This window comes from Tamandua tetradactyla, chromosome 3 (assembly GCF_023851605.1).
Source record: "Tamandua tetradactyla isolate mTamTet1 chromosome 3, mTamTet1.pri, whole genome shotgun sequence".
Lineage (NCBI taxonomy): Eukaryota > Metazoa > Chordata > Mammalia > Pilosa > Myrmecophagidae > Tamandua > Tamandua tetradactyla.
Window position 1 is genome coordinate 183,999,018 of NC_135329.1, and position 17,086 is coordinate 184,016,103.

Here is a 17,086-nt window from a genome sequence, read left to right on the forward strand (position 1 = left end):
GACTCAATTGTGTGCCAGTTAGGTGGCAGTACCTTTCAGAGTTGGGATAGTATTCTCCAGGAGGCTGTATATGCGCTAAATTAGCAACTACTCTGTAATGCTTTTTCTCCCATGGGCAGGATTTATGGGTCCAGAAATGAAGGGGTGGCAATGAAAGTGGCACCACTCACTATTACCCCTAGTGATCCACTAGAAAAAAAATTTGCTTACTGTCCCTGCAACCTTAAGCTCTACTGGTCTACAGGTCTTAATTCCAAATGGAGGAATGCTTCCACTGGGAGACACCACAATTCCATTGAACTGAAAATTCAGTCTGCTACCTAGTCATGTTGGGCTTCTCATGCTTCTGAATCAACCAACAAAGAAGGGTATAATTGCATTGGCTTCAGTAATTGATCCTGATTATCACAGGAAAATTGGACTGCAAGTATACAATGGAGGTAAAGAACAATTTTCTGGGAATATAGGAGGTCCCCCAGGGCATCTCTTAGTACTCCCATGCCCTGTGATTAAAGTCAAGGAAAAACTGCAATAACCTGATCCAGGTAGGACTACCAAAGGCCCAGAAACTTCAGAAATGAAGGTTTGGGTCACTCCATCAGACAAAGAAGTATGGCCAGTTGAGGTGCTTGTTGAAGCTAAAGGGAGCATTGAATGAGTAGTGAAAGAGGGTAGTGATAAATATGAACTATGACTATGTGACCAGTTACAGAAATGAGGATTGTAATTATAGGAATATTTTTGTTTTGTTATGAGTACGTTTGTCTATGTACATAAAGCAAATATCTTTGTTTTCTTCCCTATGTTATCCCCTAATCATATGACATACGTTTTATTGTTCATGTTGTAATATTTAAGTTAAAGGACATCAATTTAAGATAGACTATTACTCAAGAAATTGCACCCTATTCTGAAGTTATTTAGTGCATTTCTGGTTGTATGTGGGACAGTGCTGTCAGGGAATTAGTGACAGCACAAAGTATGCAAACAAATGAATCATGGGTATCCCAGAAGGAGAAGGGAAAAGGGTCAGAAAGAATATTTGAAGAAATAATGGCCGAAACAATTCCCAATTCTTATGAAAGACATAAATGTGTATATCTAAGATGTGCAATATACTCCAAACGGAATAAATCCTAATAGATTTAAATGGTGCTAGAAGAACTGGATATGCATATCCAAAAGAATGAAAGAGGACCTCTATCTCACATCTTATATAAAAATTAACTCAGAATGGATCAAAAGACTAAATAGAAGAGCCAGGACTATTAAACTTGTAGATGAAAATGTAGGAAGCATCTTCAAATTTTCGTGGTAAGCAGTGGTTTCTTAGACTTTCCACCCAAAGCAGAAGCAATGAAAGAAAAAAATAGATAAATGGGACCTCATCAAAATTGAATTGAACTTTGTAAATAATATGGAAAAGCAACCTACTCAATGGAAGAAAGTATTTGGAAAGCACATATCTGAGAAGGGTTTAATATCTGGAATATGTATAGAAATCCTACGACTCAACAATAAAAAGATAACCCAAGGGCCATGGTGGCTCAGCAGGCAGAGTTCTCACCTGCCATGCTGGAGACCCAGGTTCGATTCCTGGTGCTTGCCCATGTAAAAAAAAGAAAAAAAATAACCCCATTTAAAAAATGGGCAAAAGACTTAACGGACATTTTTATAAAGAAGAAATACAAATGGCCAAAAAGCACATGAAAAGATGCTCAACATCACTAACTTTTAGGGAAATGCAAATCAAAACCACAATGAGATATCATTTCATACCCACTAGAATGGCCACTATTAAAAAAACTGAAAACTGCAAGTGTTTGAGAGGATGTGGAAAAATAGGAACACTTGTTCACTGCTGGTGTGAGTATAAAATGGTAGAGCCACTGTGGAAGACAGTTTGGCAGTTCCGCAGGAATATAAGTATAGAATTGCCTTATGATCTGGCAATCTGCTACTAAAGAATGGAAAGCAAGGACTTGAACAGACATTTGTACACTGATGTTCATAGCAGTGTTATTCGCAATTGCCAGAAGATGGATGCAACTGATGAATGGATAAACAAAATGTGGTTTTGAATATTATTCAGTTGTAAGAAGGGGTGATGTCCTGATCCATGTGTAACATGGATGAAACTTGAGGACATTATGTTGAATGAAATAAGCCAGAAACAAAAGGACAAATATTGTATGATCTCACCAATATGAAGTAATTATAATAAGCAAACTCATAGAGGTAAAATCTAGAATATCCGTTACTAGGGGATAGGGGTAGAGACTAAGGAGCTGATGCTTAATTTGTACAGAATTTCTAAATAAGTTTATTGTAAATATTTGGAAATAGATAGTGGTCCTGGTCGTACATTATTGTGAGTATAATTTACAGCACTGAATTATGCATGTGAGTAGGTTGAAAGGGGAAGTTTTGGGTCGTGTAGTTTAGTAGAAGGAAAATTAGAGGATAAAATACGGGACTGTATAACTCAGTTAGTCCAATGTTGTGGGCAATGACTGGTTAATAGTACAGTTATAAAGATGTTCTTTCATGAATTATAACAAATATTTGTCACTATTACAAGGTGTTAATAATAGGGTGGTAAATGAGGAAAATGCACCTAATGCAAATTATGGACTACAGTTAACAATAATATTTTAATGTTCTTTCATCAGTTGCAACAAATGTACCACATCAATGCATAGTGTCAAAACTAGGGGAGTATAAGGAAATATTGCATTTTTTACATGACTTTTAGGTAAATCTACAACTTTTCTAATTAAAAAAAATTTTTTTTAAGCCTGTTATACTAAATCAAACAACCAGACATAAAATACTACATATGGTATGAGTCCTTTTGTATAAACTATAAATATAAGTAAATCTACAGAAGCAGAATTAGATTAGTGATTATGTAGGACTGGGGAAGGATAGAGGGGTTGATGGGTGACTGCTAAGGGGCATGGGGTTTTCTTTCTGAAGTAATTTAAATGTTCTAAAATTGGTTGTGGTGATAATTGCAACTTTGTAATTACACTGAAAGCCATTGATTGTACACTTTGGATGGATTGTATGGTATGTGAGTATGTCTCAATAAAACTGCTTTTAAAAAACTCCTTTGTTGGGTGGTGCAGTGGTGGCTCAGCAGGTAGACGTCTCACCTGCCACGCCAGAGACCTGGGTTCAATTCCCGGTGCCTGCCCACGTGAAAAAAACAAGCAAACACTCCTTTGTAGTTAAAATAAAAAAGGAGATATGGGGATTAACAATTGTAGATCTCAATTGCTATTTTAATATTCAAATTATTAGATGGTCAGTATAGGAAAATAATACACTAAAACTAAATTTCAAGTTTTTTTCCTTCCAAAATAAGAATATGCTTTTGCTTGCTTTCCTTAATATTGTTTTAACATTTGAAAATGTGACGTAAAGTTGTATATAATTCAATATACTTTATAAATATTGTTATTTAACAAACCTTCACATGAAAAAGAATCACCATGCCGTTACAGTTCATTTATTATGACATCATAATTGTGAATAATGTTTTACTTCTGAAGGTTGCATATCTGTTTTTAAGACTGTTCCATATCTTTGACTAGTAGTTAATGACTTATGAAGATACATTTTATTTTTTTGGACACGTGAGAAATTTCTTTGACGGTGTTTGGTAGTTTGCCTTCAAATAAAAATTGTATCTGTGTACATGGATGATTACTAGAAGTTAGTAAAGGCGTTGATGGAAAATTCAATAACAAATGTAGTCATTTAACTCTTTGACATGTTTTTTTGCTTGAATTTCTACATCATTGGTCACATTTGTAATTAATTCTTTTTTCTCTATTTATTTATTGGCTTCATAGCTAACTGGTTCAGGTCTCCTTTTGAGCTTTTTATTTGAGCTATATCACTCAGTCTTTCCTTCCTCAAGGTCAGGAATTTGTTCCACTGAAACCCAGGAAACTAGCTTTCAAATCTATTTCTGAAAAAAAGGCTAAAGATTAGTCTAGGAGCCAGTGAACTCCATGTAAGTTTGATTTGTTACCTTCCTGACTTCTTTATTGATTTGTTCACAAAAATATTGGCACAGAAATGATAGATAAGCCCCACTGAAATCTTCATTTCATGAAATAAGAACATATATGAAAGTAGGATTTTCATGGAAGATCATTGAAAAGGATTTTACATGTAATATTATGTGACTTAATTAGGCACAATTCAAAATAATAATCGCCAGTCTCTATGGAGTTATGGTTGTATAGTTGGTCTGCTTTCAGACATTCTCTCTCTCTCCTTTCAAAGTCCCGGCACACAGGAAGCGTGTAGTCTGATCTTATAGATTAAGTTGTGTTTATTCTAATCATATGTAATTGTTAAAATCTTTTGGTCTATAAAATCTGTTTTTCATAAGATTATTTATCATAACCAACATAGCATCTCTAAACAATTAAGAAATTTCATTGTTTCAAACAAAATTAAAATATCTTAAAGAAATTGTTCCCACGTCCCCTATGAGTTTTTCATGTCATTATTACTTACATTGGTATTTCCCTTAAACTTAATGTTATGTTTACCTTATTAGAGTCAATAAAAGATCAGTATTGTGACTCTACTTTATGAAAAATAAAAGATGTGGTTCTCTCTGCTTAGTATCTTTCCCAGATTCTAAAAACATAATTTGGGATTTTATTCCCAATCATTTAAAATTATATAGATTTCTACCTCTTTAAAGGAAAATAAATTATGGTCAAGTTTCGAGTCACATTTATAATAATTATGTAGATTACCTAATAGTTCACCTGATTTCGAGATTCATTGCTGGTCCTTTCCAGCCACAATTGACTTCTTTTTGAGTCCTGTATCTCCCTCTCCTCTCAGCCAATTTGATTTTCTATGATATCTGCCTACTGATAATATTTGATTGAGCAAATATACTTTTCTTTGCCCTTGTGGCTCCCCTCTATTTCACACTGATCCTTTTTCATAATGGCTTCTAGAGCATTTTTGAGACTATGAATTAGATATTTTTAAAAAGATATTTTTTGTAGTAATTCTGTTCCAGGAGGAGGTAGCTGTTCTAAAATTTCATAAAAAGAAACTCTCTTTTATAACAATGAAAGTCTTTCAAAAGCCCTGCAATTGCTGTGACAGAGAATGAGATGAGTTCATTCAGTATTGACTTAAGAGTTCTGTGAGAGTTGAGGACAATTCTGCCGAAATCATACAAAGAGACTTCTAGTTTCCTTAAAGAGTAAAAAATCGGTGGTGAGTACTAAAATCCAACACTGGGCACAGATTAGAGAGATAACTGTAGCCATAGCCCAGAGCTTTATGTCTGAGTAGCCAATGTGGACTGCATCTCCAGAGGTCAAGTTCTCTATTTAGTAAGACATTGTGTGTCTGGAGCAAACTTCGGACTCCTCATGTCATGATGGGTCTCTAAGTATTTTGGGCTAATTCTACTCTTATGTTCAGGCTATGACTTTATAATATTATAATGGCATAGCAGGAGGAAGGTCAGTCTGATGTTGGCTCCATGAAGCCTCTGTAGAGTCCAAAATAAGAGGAAATTACATTAATCAAGAGGAGAAGACCCAGTTCTTCCTCTTAGGCTTCAAAGCAGTTCTGCTTTTCTTCAATTTTATGTAGTGGGCTTCTGCATAAGTTTTTATTTGAAGAAAGGGTTTAATTGCAAAGACATTTTGATGACTATTAATTAATCCAAACCTTCATTTTAAAGGAGAGTGAACTCCTTTCCTATGAGATATAAGTCCCGATATCTCAACAGCAGTCAGTATTTGAGCCATACCTGTATTCAAATCTGTTTATTCTTAGACCAGGAATCACCTCTCTCTTAAGTCACTGTTTTATACTGACTTATCTTATGAAAAGCACCCATCTTTCAAGGTAAACAATATATTGAGTAACATTTAAGTTTACTTACTTTCAAACATTTTTTCTGTGTTTGGGTGCTCTAAGTTATGTAATAATGTGATACTGAGATTGGCAATCAAAAATCCTTGAAGTGGGGCGGTGCAACGGTGGCTCAGTGGCGGAATTCTCACCTGCCATACTGGAGACCAGAGTTCAATTCCTGGCACCTGCCCATGCCAGAAAAAAACAAAAAAAATCATTTTAGTGGTTTTCTTTTCTTTACTCCTGTGTGGATGCCTGTAATACTAATCTCATGAATGAGGTTCTTCTAAGAGGACAAGAAAGATAATTGTCATCTAAAACATAATTCCAACTAAGGCAGCATTGATCAGTATTGTACAGAACATCATTCAGGAAACTGTCTGATTAGGAGGTTTTTAAGGAAGCAGAAGATAAAGACCTGAAATTAAGAAAATGCAAAAATTTTTATCAAAGAACAGACACTTTTTTTTTTTGCATAGACAGGCACCAGGAATCAAACCCAGGTCTCCAGCATGACAGGTGAGAACTCTGCCTGCTGAGCCACCGTGGCCCACCCAGAACAGACACTTTTTAAAGATAGCTCAGACAGCAGAACAGCAAAGTAATCTGTTAGGCTTCTTCTAACTGTCCTCTCAGAAAGAACAGTGCAATCCCCAGTACATAGTGTCATTATTTTATTTTCTTCATAGCACTAATTGATAAGCAAAGTTGTTTTATTAATTTCCCTCTCCCATCAGAATATAATGCATAAACTTTTGCAGAAGGAAAACAAGGCTATTGTTTTATCCATTGTTTTTTCTTCTGAGATTAAAACGATCCTTGACACATAAATAGGCTCCTGATAAATGTTTAATGGATGAATGGTTGTATGTATGTATGTGTGTGCGATTAGATGATTGGATGGATGGATGGATAGGTAAGTAGGTAGGTAGGTAGGTAGGTAGGTAGGTAGATGGATTGATGGATGGAATGTGCAAGAAATAATCAGAATTGGGTAGGTCTAGTATGCCAGAGATTTCCTGGAACATAGAATTTGAGCACATTTCTTTAAAAAGGAGTTCTATACAATAATAAAAACATTTAGAATGTAAGAAAATAAAAAATAGCCATACAAGCAGGCTGAGGTTAAATGAAATTAGTTTATATGGTTACTGGGGAGATCAAAGAAACTCGCTATTTGGGCTATCATCTTATTTTCATTTTTTCTGGGAATTTCTCCATCTGAGCCTATTGCTTTGTTCACTTTGTTCAGAAAGAATATATGAAAAATTACAAATGTATTTTCTTAAAAGGTTAAGCATTTAATATGGTACTTAAAAATATTTTCAATTTTTTTCCCCTCCATTTGTAAGGTGCTTCATGGCTTTTGTATTGTTTTCATTAAGGTCTCTGTATCCTTTATTTGAACCTCTTTCATAAAGGCCACGTTAGGAAAAGTCATCTGTCAAATCCTTCGGCCCTCTATCTCAGTGTTCATAAAATTATGGTTTGTGATTTTCTTAACGATGTCAGAGGCTAATCAACCATAGCATGAACCCAACAGTCACCCTTTAATGCTCAAAGGACTTGCTAAAAGTCAGTTTAATGCATTTGACATTGTAAGCCCACAAAGTATTTGCTATTTATGAAGAACAGAGATCTCATGTTCAAATCATCAAACCCACACAACAGTCACCCTTCACTGAGCTATTAATGCACATGCATGTGCTTCTGACTTGAGGTGTATGAACCCAGAAGGGACGAGGCTCAACTGCTCAAAACTTCCTGATTTTATAGTTTGCAGTAATACCCTTTCTATGCCTTCAACTTTTAGAACAAAACAGTTCTAATTTTTAAAAACAACAGCCTTCCTGCAGCAACTCTCACATTTCCTTCAGCGCCTCCTCCTCGTCCAAAGTCCATGGCTGTCATTGTGGTGAGAGGTCAAGTCAAATGCACTGCCCTTGCCCACTTCCCGAACTTCATCCCCTCCAACTTCCGCTTATCCCTATATCCCTCAAGTGAAAACTGGGCCAACTATCATCTTCAAACTTTGAAAACAAATAATATCTGTGTTCCTGACTCTTTTTTTTTTGGTATACTGTATGGTGGGGGTGTGTGCGTGTGTCACATTTCATTCTTTTTCTATGTGACTATTCTGTTATTGCAGCACCATTTGTTGAATTTTTGCTTTGTGTGTTTTTTCTTTCTTTCTTTGCTTGCTTGCTTGTTTGTTTTTGAGAAGTGCATGGGCTGGGAATCTAACCCTGGTCTGCTGCATGGCAGGTGAGAATTCTACCACTGAACTACCCTTGCCCCCATCCTGATTCATTTTTCTTTCACTTTTTTTTTAATTACGTGGGCAGGTACCGGGAATCGAACCCAGGTCTCCGGCATGGCAAGTGAGAATTCTGCCACTGAGCCACCGTGGCCCTCCCCAGGCCGATTTTTAAGATGGTTTAGATGAAAATTAAGTGGACCTTTCTTGTCCACACATCAACTTTTCTCATGTCTGCTTTTCTCTCTCAACTTTAATAGCATGTTCTTATATGTAGTGAAAATAAATTCATTTTAAAATAAATATGGTCTCAGCATCGTTTTCTGATTTACAGGATTTCCAGCAGCATTTGTTGTGGCCTGGGCTGTGGCACGAGCAACTCTGGCTGATGCAAGGTAAGTGAAAAAGAAGAAATTAGAGAGCTTCAGATTTTCTCAAGACTCAGAGTGTACTGCTTGGAATTCCTACTTGCTGCTGCTGTACTTGATGACATTGCCCTGTAGAGATGTCCTGCAGGAAATTACCTCCATGCAGTGATAGCCTCCAATACATTATCAGTGATCTTACCTATAGGTCATGGGACAGAAAGGCTCATGGACCAGAATGAGATTTTGGAACCCTATAGTTTATGACATCAATTTAAAATACACGATGAGAAGCAAGGGGGATAGAGATGGGTAAGTTACCACACTTAGATTAGAATATATATCCACTCCTACCTTGCTACACCAACTTTTCCTACTGATGGTGTGATGATGAGGACCAGAGTTGAGGGTCAAGCCAAGGAGCCCACAGTTGGAAGAAACCTTGGACCAATGACACAGATTTGGTGTATCAGAGAGATGCAGGGGCAAATATAACTGGCCACAGCTGTCACTTTCCCGTCAGCCTCCTGAGCAACTCTGGATATTTTTGTGTTCCTTGGGCAAAAGCCACATGGCAGTGGGTTTGACCAGTCAGTGGCTGAATTAATAACTCAAGAACACTGAGCGCTTCATATGTATCAGGGATATTTTGTGCCTTATTTTTCTTGTATTTCATGAATGTTTGGTACCCAGTTGCCTCATATATTTAACACCTATTTTAACAAACGTGTTCTACTTACTAACTACTTATCTGTTTTAATGTTCAAATTATGAGTTTCATCCATCCCATTTGTTTTCTTGTCCTCTGTAGCAGAATGCAATATTTTTAAACAATACAAATGCACGTTAGAAGTGGAGTCATTGTTCCTTGAACTGTGTGAATCATTAAGATCTACCTTAAGATCAGGTAATCTGGGTTTAATTTAATGTAGCATTTAAGAGTTTAGAGAAACAGTGCTGAGTGGTATAAAAAGCTCTTTCTTTACATATAGACAGATCTGAGTTAGAATCATGGTTTAACTACTGCTGGTTTGGAGACCGTAGGAAACATGTGTAATATCTTTGCATAGCAGTCTTCTCCTTTATTAAACAGATAATAGCATATAAATGGCGCTAATGCATGTCAAGCACTTAGCACCATGCCTGGTGGATAAGACACACTAAATAGAGAAATAATGAGGAAGGACTCATGTTCAGGGGACTAACAGGCATGATACTGCCTCTTCTTGGCTATGAGACAACCTGTGGTTTTCTCATCTAATTGCAGATAAAACAAGTACTTCTCTTTATTATATTGTTGTAAGGTAAAATGAGATAATATAAGTAAAGCACCTTCGTTTGGAATATACTGGTAGTAAATGCTAAATACTCTTTTGCGAGTATTACTATTCCTTTAATTATTTCATTAAGTTTTGCTTACAGTTAATGTCTGGTTAAAAATAAAGTAAAAAAAATAACATTTTTTGTTCATTGTTATCCCATTTAAAAGCAAGACCCAATCCTTTCTATAATCCCAGCTCATACTTTGATTTTTTTTTACCTTGTCAAGTTGAAGGAGCACTTGACCTGGAAAGTTAGAGCCTATAACTGAGGCAGAAGGGAGTAGGGGCCATACTTTCCAGATACTTATAAGGCATGTTAAGATGCTTGCTTTTTGACCCCAAAGCAAAAATTAAAGCCACTGAAATGTTTTAAGTACAGTGATAATGAGAGAAATTTTTCATCTTATAAAGATCATTATTAGCATTTGGAGGAAAATAATGAAAACAGTAGGTAGTATTTTTGAGTGCTGACCACATTCCAGGTATTTCCTAAGAGTTTGCAAATACCAATTTAACTGAACCTCATTCAGTCCTGTGAGACTGAGGGCAGAGAAGCTGTGCCCAAAGTTGCACAGCTAGTAAGTGGTAGAGAAGGAATTGATCCCAGAGGATAAGGCACCAAAGGTTGACCAGTTTAACATCCACAGGCACTCAGTAGTACTTATGGGCAGATTAGATGTTTCTATTGAGCTAAATGGAATTTTATTATCTATGGAGGAGGAAGTTATAGAGAGATTCCTTTTACAATATCACTAACAACTGCTCATCCTTCACTTGTTTAACACACCTGGTAATCATGAGCTTACAGTGTAGATGTCCATTGCACACTAGACTGCTTTTCTTATGTTGAGCTAGTATCTGCTTAATACATCCACTTTGGTCCTAGTTCCTGCTGCTCTCTAAAATCAGAAATAGCTTATCATCTATCATATACTTTTTTCTCAATTCATATATTTTGAATTAGGTAGTTTTCCCTCCACTTCGATTTTTTTGAAGAGTTTGAGGAGAGTTGGTACTAATTCTTTCTGGAATGTTTGGTAGAATTCACATGTGAAGCGTCTGGTCCTGGACTTTTATTTTTAGGAAGCTTTTGAATGACTAATTCAATTTCTTTACTTGTGATTGGTTTGTTGAGGTCATCTATTTCTTCTTGAGTCAAAGTTGGTTGTTCATGTCTTTCCAGGAACCCGTCCATTTCATCTAAATTGTTGTATTTATTAGCGTAAAGTTGTTCATAGTATCCTGTTATTACCTCCTTTATTTCTGTGAGGTCAGTGGTTATGTCTCCTCTTCCATTTCTGATCTTATTTATTTGCATCCTCTCTCTTCTTCTTTTTGTCAATCTTGCTAAGGGCCCATCAATCTTATTGATTTTCTCATAGAACCAACTTCTGGTCTTATTGATTTTCTCTATTGTTTTCATGTTTTCAGTTTCATTTATTTCTGCTCTGATCTTTGTTATTTCTTTCCTTTTGCCTGCTTTGGGATTAGTTTGCTATTCTTTCTCCAGTTCTTCCAAGTGGACAGTTAATTCCTGCATTTTTGCCTTTTCTTCTTTTCTGATATAGGCATTTAGGGCAATAAATTTCCCTCTTAGCACTGCCTTTGCTGTGTCCCATAAGTTTTGGTATGTTGTGTTTTCATTTTCATTCGCCTCGAGGTATTTACTAATTTCTCTTGCAATTTCTTCTTTGACCCACTCGTTGTTTAAGAGTGTGTTGTTGAGCCTCCACGTATTTGTGAATTTTCTGGCACTGTGCCTATTATTGATTTCCAACTTCATTCCTTTATGATCCGAGAAAGTGTTGTGTATGATTTCAATCTTTTTAAATTTGTTAAGACTTGCTTTGTGCCCCAGCATATGGTCTATCTTTGAGAACGATCCATGAGCACTTGAGAAAAAGGTGTATCCTGCTGTTGTGGGATGTAATGTCCTATAAATGTCTGTTAAGTCTAGCTCCTTTATAGTAATATTCAGATTCTCTATTTCTTTATTGATCCTCTGTCTAGATGTTCTGTCCATTGATGAGAGTGGTGAATTGAAGTCTCCAACTATTATGGTATATGTGTCTATTTCCCTTTTCAGTGTTTGCAGTGTATTCCTCACGTATTTTGGGGCATTCTGATTGGGTGCATAAATATTTATGATTGTTATGTCTTCTTGTTTAATTGTTCCTTTTATTAGTATATAGTGTCCTTCTTTGTCTCTTTTAACTGTTTTACATTTGAAGTCTAACTTGTTGGATATTAGTATAGCCACTCCTGCTATTTTCTGGTTGTTATTTGCATGAAATATCTTTTCCCAACCTTTCACTTTCAACCTATGTTTATCTTTGGGTCTAAGATGTGTTTCCTGTAGACAGCATATAGAAGGATCCTGTTTTTTAATCTATTCTGCCAGTCTATGTCTTTTGATTGGGGAATTCAGTCCATTAACATTTAGTGTTATTACTGTTTGGATAATATTTTCCTCTGCCATTTTGCCTTTTGTATTATATATATCATATCTGACTTTCCTTCTTTCTCCACTCTTCTCCATACCTCTCTCTTCTGTCTTTTCGTATCTGACTCTAGTGCTCCCTTTAGTATTTCTTGCAGAGCTGGTCTCTTGGTCACAAATTCTCTCAGTGACTTTTTGTCTGAGAATGTTTTAATTTCTCCCTCATTTTTGAAGGACAATTTTTCTGGATATAGGAGTCTTGGTTAGCAGTTTTTCTCTTTTAGTAATTTAAATATATCATCCCAGTGTCTTCTAGCCTCCATGGTTTCTGCTGAGAAATCTACACATAGTCTTATTGGGTTTCCCTTGTATGTGATGGATTGTTTTTCTCTTGCTGCTTTCAAGATCCTCTCTTTCTCTTTGACCTCTGACATTCTAACTAGTAAGTGTCTTGGAGAACGCCTATTTGGGTCTATTCTCTTTGGGGTGTGCTGCACTTCTTGGATCTGTAATTTTAGGTCTTTCATAAGAGTTGGGAAATTTTCAGTGATAATTTCTTCCATTAGTTTTTCTCCTCCTTTTCCCTTCTCTTCTCCTTCTGGGACACCCACAACACGTATATTTGTGCGGTTCATATTGTCCTTGAGTTCCCTGATACCCTGTTCAAATTTTTCCATTCTTTTCCTGATAGTTTCTGTTTCTTTTTGGAATTCAGATGTTCCATCCTCCAAATCACTAATTCTATCTTCTGTCTCTTTAAATCTATCATTGTAGGTATCCATTGTTTTTTCCATCTTTTCTACTTTATCCTTCACTTCCATAAGTTCTATGATTTGTTTTTTCAGTTTTTCTATTTCTTCTTTTTGTTCAGCCCATGTCTTCTTCATGTCCTCCCTCAATTTATCGATTTCGTTTTTGAAGAGGTTTTCCATTTCTGTTCGTATATTCAGCATTAGTTGTCTCAGCTCCTGTATCTCATTTGAACTATTGGTTTGTTCCTTTGACTGGGCCATATTTTCAATTTTCTGAGCGTGATCTGTTATCTTCTGCTGGCGTCTGGGCATTTAGTCAGATTTCCCTGGGTGTTGGACCCAACAATTTGGAGGATTTTTCTGTGAAATCTCTGGGTTCTGTTTTTCTTATCCTGCCCAGTAGGTGGCGCTCGTGGCACACATTTGTCTGCGGGTCCCACCAGTAAAAGGTGCTGTGGGTCCTTTAACTTTGGAAAACTCTCGCCGTTGGAGAGGTTCGCCAGCCGAACCGGCTTGAAAGAGTGCCAGCCGGCCCGGGGTCCGAACGCAGGGAGGGTCGCCGGCCGCTGCAGCCCGGGAGAGCGCCCGTCCGAATTTCCTAGTCGGCCCGGGGCGCCAAGCGCGGCAGGAGGGTGCCAGCCGCCACGGCCCACCCGGGAGAGTGCACCGTTCCCGGGGAGTCACGTGTTTGGAAGGGCCCCCCACCCCGTCACCGTTCTCCGCGGCCTGGGGATTTCCGATCCAATTCTCTCAGTTGTTCCGGGGGGCCGCACGTGGTGTGGGCGCCAGCCGCTGCCACTTGAGGGGACTGCCTGTCCAATTCTCCCAGCTGGCCCGGGAAGGGGGAAGGGAAGGACTCCGGCCGCTTGCCGCCCCGCCCGGTGAAGCCCGCGCCCCTCAGCAATCTCACCGGAGCGGGTTCTCTCAGCCAGTCAGCCGTTCCAGGATGGGGTACGCTGTCTTTTTGATCTCTGTCGTGGCTCTGGGAGCTGTTCTGTATCGTTTCTACTCCCCTAGTAGCTGTTCTGGAGGAGGAACTAAGATCCGCACATCTTACTAAGCCGCCATCTTCTCCGGAAGTCCTCAATTCATATATTTTGCGATATGATTCATGATTTGTGCATTTGTGTTGCATGCATATATACAGTGTTGTCCACTAGGATACATTTTTCTCATTCACATGATAGAATTAAATATATCTGCATTTCAGGATGTTCATAAGGGAAACCCATAACTTCTGGGTTCTCTACCTACTATTCCAACATATAAAGTCTTTCCCTATCAAATTCTTGTAAGATCTACTATCTGTATCATATAATCAGCTCTTTGTTATTTTCTGTCTTATTTATCTTGATATGTATGTGTGAATATTTCATATTTCCAACAAAACTGAATTCCATATGGATGTGAGAGAAATCATCTTTGTTTTAAAATAGAAAATTTTCCAGTGTTTGACCTGTTTGGTTGTTTTCATGCATTTGCTAAGCATCCATTGAGCAATGATAAAGTCTGAGTCAAAGAAAATTCTGAGTTATTAGGAGACATTGTTTCTCTTCCAGTCATTAGTTGTAGCAGTTCTCTAGGGCTGACTCTTCCCATTTGTGGAAAGTGAATAATAATCTTGGTTATGACTAAGGTTGGGAGTCTGCATGGGGTACTTTTGACAAGCAGATGACAGCCATTTATGAAATAGCTTTCTAAACTCTCACTTCTAGACAAATATTAAGTACTGTCACCTTAAGTGTGTGCAGAGTTCTGTCAAGGAATCAATAATTTTTTGAGATCCAATCTTTATTTGTAAGTGGAAAAAACCTTGACAACTTGTCTCACATTTAAACGTTCAGACTTCTGTCTGTTCCAAACTCCCCATGGTCAATTGCAGGCTGCCTGGTAAAGGCTTATAATTGGCTCAGAGGAACTTTAGGCAAACTCCCCCAGTTATGATTAGTATACAGATTTAGAGACAGTTCTAACTTAGATGTATAGTAACCCTGAACATTTTTTATGTTAAAAGAATACAATTTAATCTCCACAGATTTTTATGAATATAGTTCCTTTTTGTTAGCTCCTGGGGGCCTTTCTTTAATTTAAGCCTACTTGCATGTTTTTGAGTTATTAGATATTTTCTTCTGAAGTTATTTTGTCTGCTATGCATTGGTTTCTTAAACTGCTTTATCCCATGGTCAAGTTGAAGTCAAAAGTACTGAAATAGAAAATGCCACACTACCTGAGCACCTGTACTCTACAAAGAATACAAACTCTATACAGTTATTATCTTTAGGTATGGGCTTCTGTATTACTTTGCTAATACTGCCAGAAAGCAATATTCGAGAAATGGAATGACTTTTTTTTTCACTATTGTGATTGATAGTGATGTTTCTTCTATTGGAATCATCTTTAATATCTTTTTAAATAATTATTTACTTTTAGAATTATTGTATATTTACAGAAAACTTTCAGAGATACCGCAGAGTCAATAAAAAGCGTTTAATTTTGTATTAGACATAGTCTTCTCTTTAACATTTCAGAAGGAGTAAAAAGTAATGGATAAGAAAAAACACATTTGTGAAGTTAGAACAGTGACTAAGGAAACAATGAAAAATAGATTTCTCTCCATGGAGAGAATCAGGATCTTAGGAAAGAATATTTTCTATCACGAGGATTGAGGGGCCTTTGTAATGCCAACTCAACAAGATTTCAGAACTGACCAAGATGTCTTCCATTTTTCTCTTTTATTATTGGGAGTCTTCTCCTAGATATTTTTACCCTGCTCCAATGTATATTGGGTATGAATGTTAGGTGGGCTAAGTTTTTTTTAGTTCTTAAACTGCTGGGCCACATCTGGATTGATGCAAAGAAACCTTTCCATAGTCTGGATACTGAACTTTCATAGTGATTAAATAGGATTTATTTATCCCCTGGTGGAGGTGGATAAAATGTTCTGTGCATGTGTTAGGAGTAAAATTGATATTTGATGACCATAACCATTACAATGAAGAAACTTCTCCAATGCTTAACAAACAATATACTTTCTCCTCTGGAGCACCTAACTAGGCTTAATTTCTCAGACCTCTTCCAATTAGATGTGTCATGTGATGTGTTCTTGTTAATGAAATGTGAATATTAGTCATGTGTGCTACTTCCAAGCCTGTCCCATGAAACCCCTACCCTCACGTGTCTCTTCTTTGTCACCACCTGGGTAGAGAGTATTCAAGCCACAAGGTACAGTGTTTATTAACTTCTGACTTTTAAAAAAGGAATTTAATATGTTACAAGTTTACAGTTCTAGTACTGAGAAAATGTCCAAACCAAGGCACAAACAAGAGGTTACCTTCACTCAAGAAAGGCTGATGCCATCTGGAACACTTCTGTTAGCTTAGAGGGCATGTGGCTGGTGTCTCCTGTTCCCTTGCTCCTGGGCTCTGTTGCTTTCAGCCACTGTTTCCTGGGGGGGGGGGGGGGGGGGGGGGGGGTTCCTCACTTCGCATTTGTGGGCCTTCACTTTTGTTCCTCTGGGACTCAACTCTTAGTCTGGCTTGCTCAGCATCTCATGGGAAGGCACATGGTGACATCTGCTGAGCCCTGCATCTCCAAATGTCTGAGTTTCATGTTGGCTCTGTCAGCTCTGAAGCAACTGTTCTCCAAATGTCTGTATTGGCTCTGAGCTTTCTCTAAAATGTTTCCTCTTTTAAAGGACTCTGGTAAACTAATCAAACCCACCCTGAATAGGCAGTATCACATTGCCATCTAATCAATAGGTCAGACCCACAATATGATGTGTCACGTCTCCATGGAGATAATCTAATCAATTTCACCCTACAATGTTGAATCAGGATTAAAAGAAACAACGTTCCCCACAAGCCTGGATCAGAATTAAAAAATGGCATTTCTGGGGTACATAATAGTTTCAAACCGGCACATCTTCATACTACTTGCTCTGAAGTTACCCATTCACCAGCTTCACTCAGTCCTAGAACTTACTGGCTTTGTGGCTTTACTTGCCTCTACTTTTTTGTGCTATTTGAGTTTGTCAGCCA

The 17,086-nt window shown here is 37.4% G+C and overlaps 1 protein-coding gene across 1 annotated transcript in view; it reads left to right on the forward strand.

Annotated features, from left to right (window-relative positions):
• The window catches only part of PTH2R (parathyroid hormone 2 receptor), an 89,401-nt gene that overhangs the window by 41,670 nt on the left and 30,645 nt on the right, over positions 1–17,086 (forward strand). Inside the window, exon 8 of the mRNA XM_077151792.1 lies at positions 8,505–8,565. Coding sequence (XP_077007907.1) covers positions 8,505–8,565 — 61 coding nt within the window. The remainder of the gene's footprint in view (positions 1–8,504; positions 8,566–17,086) is intronic.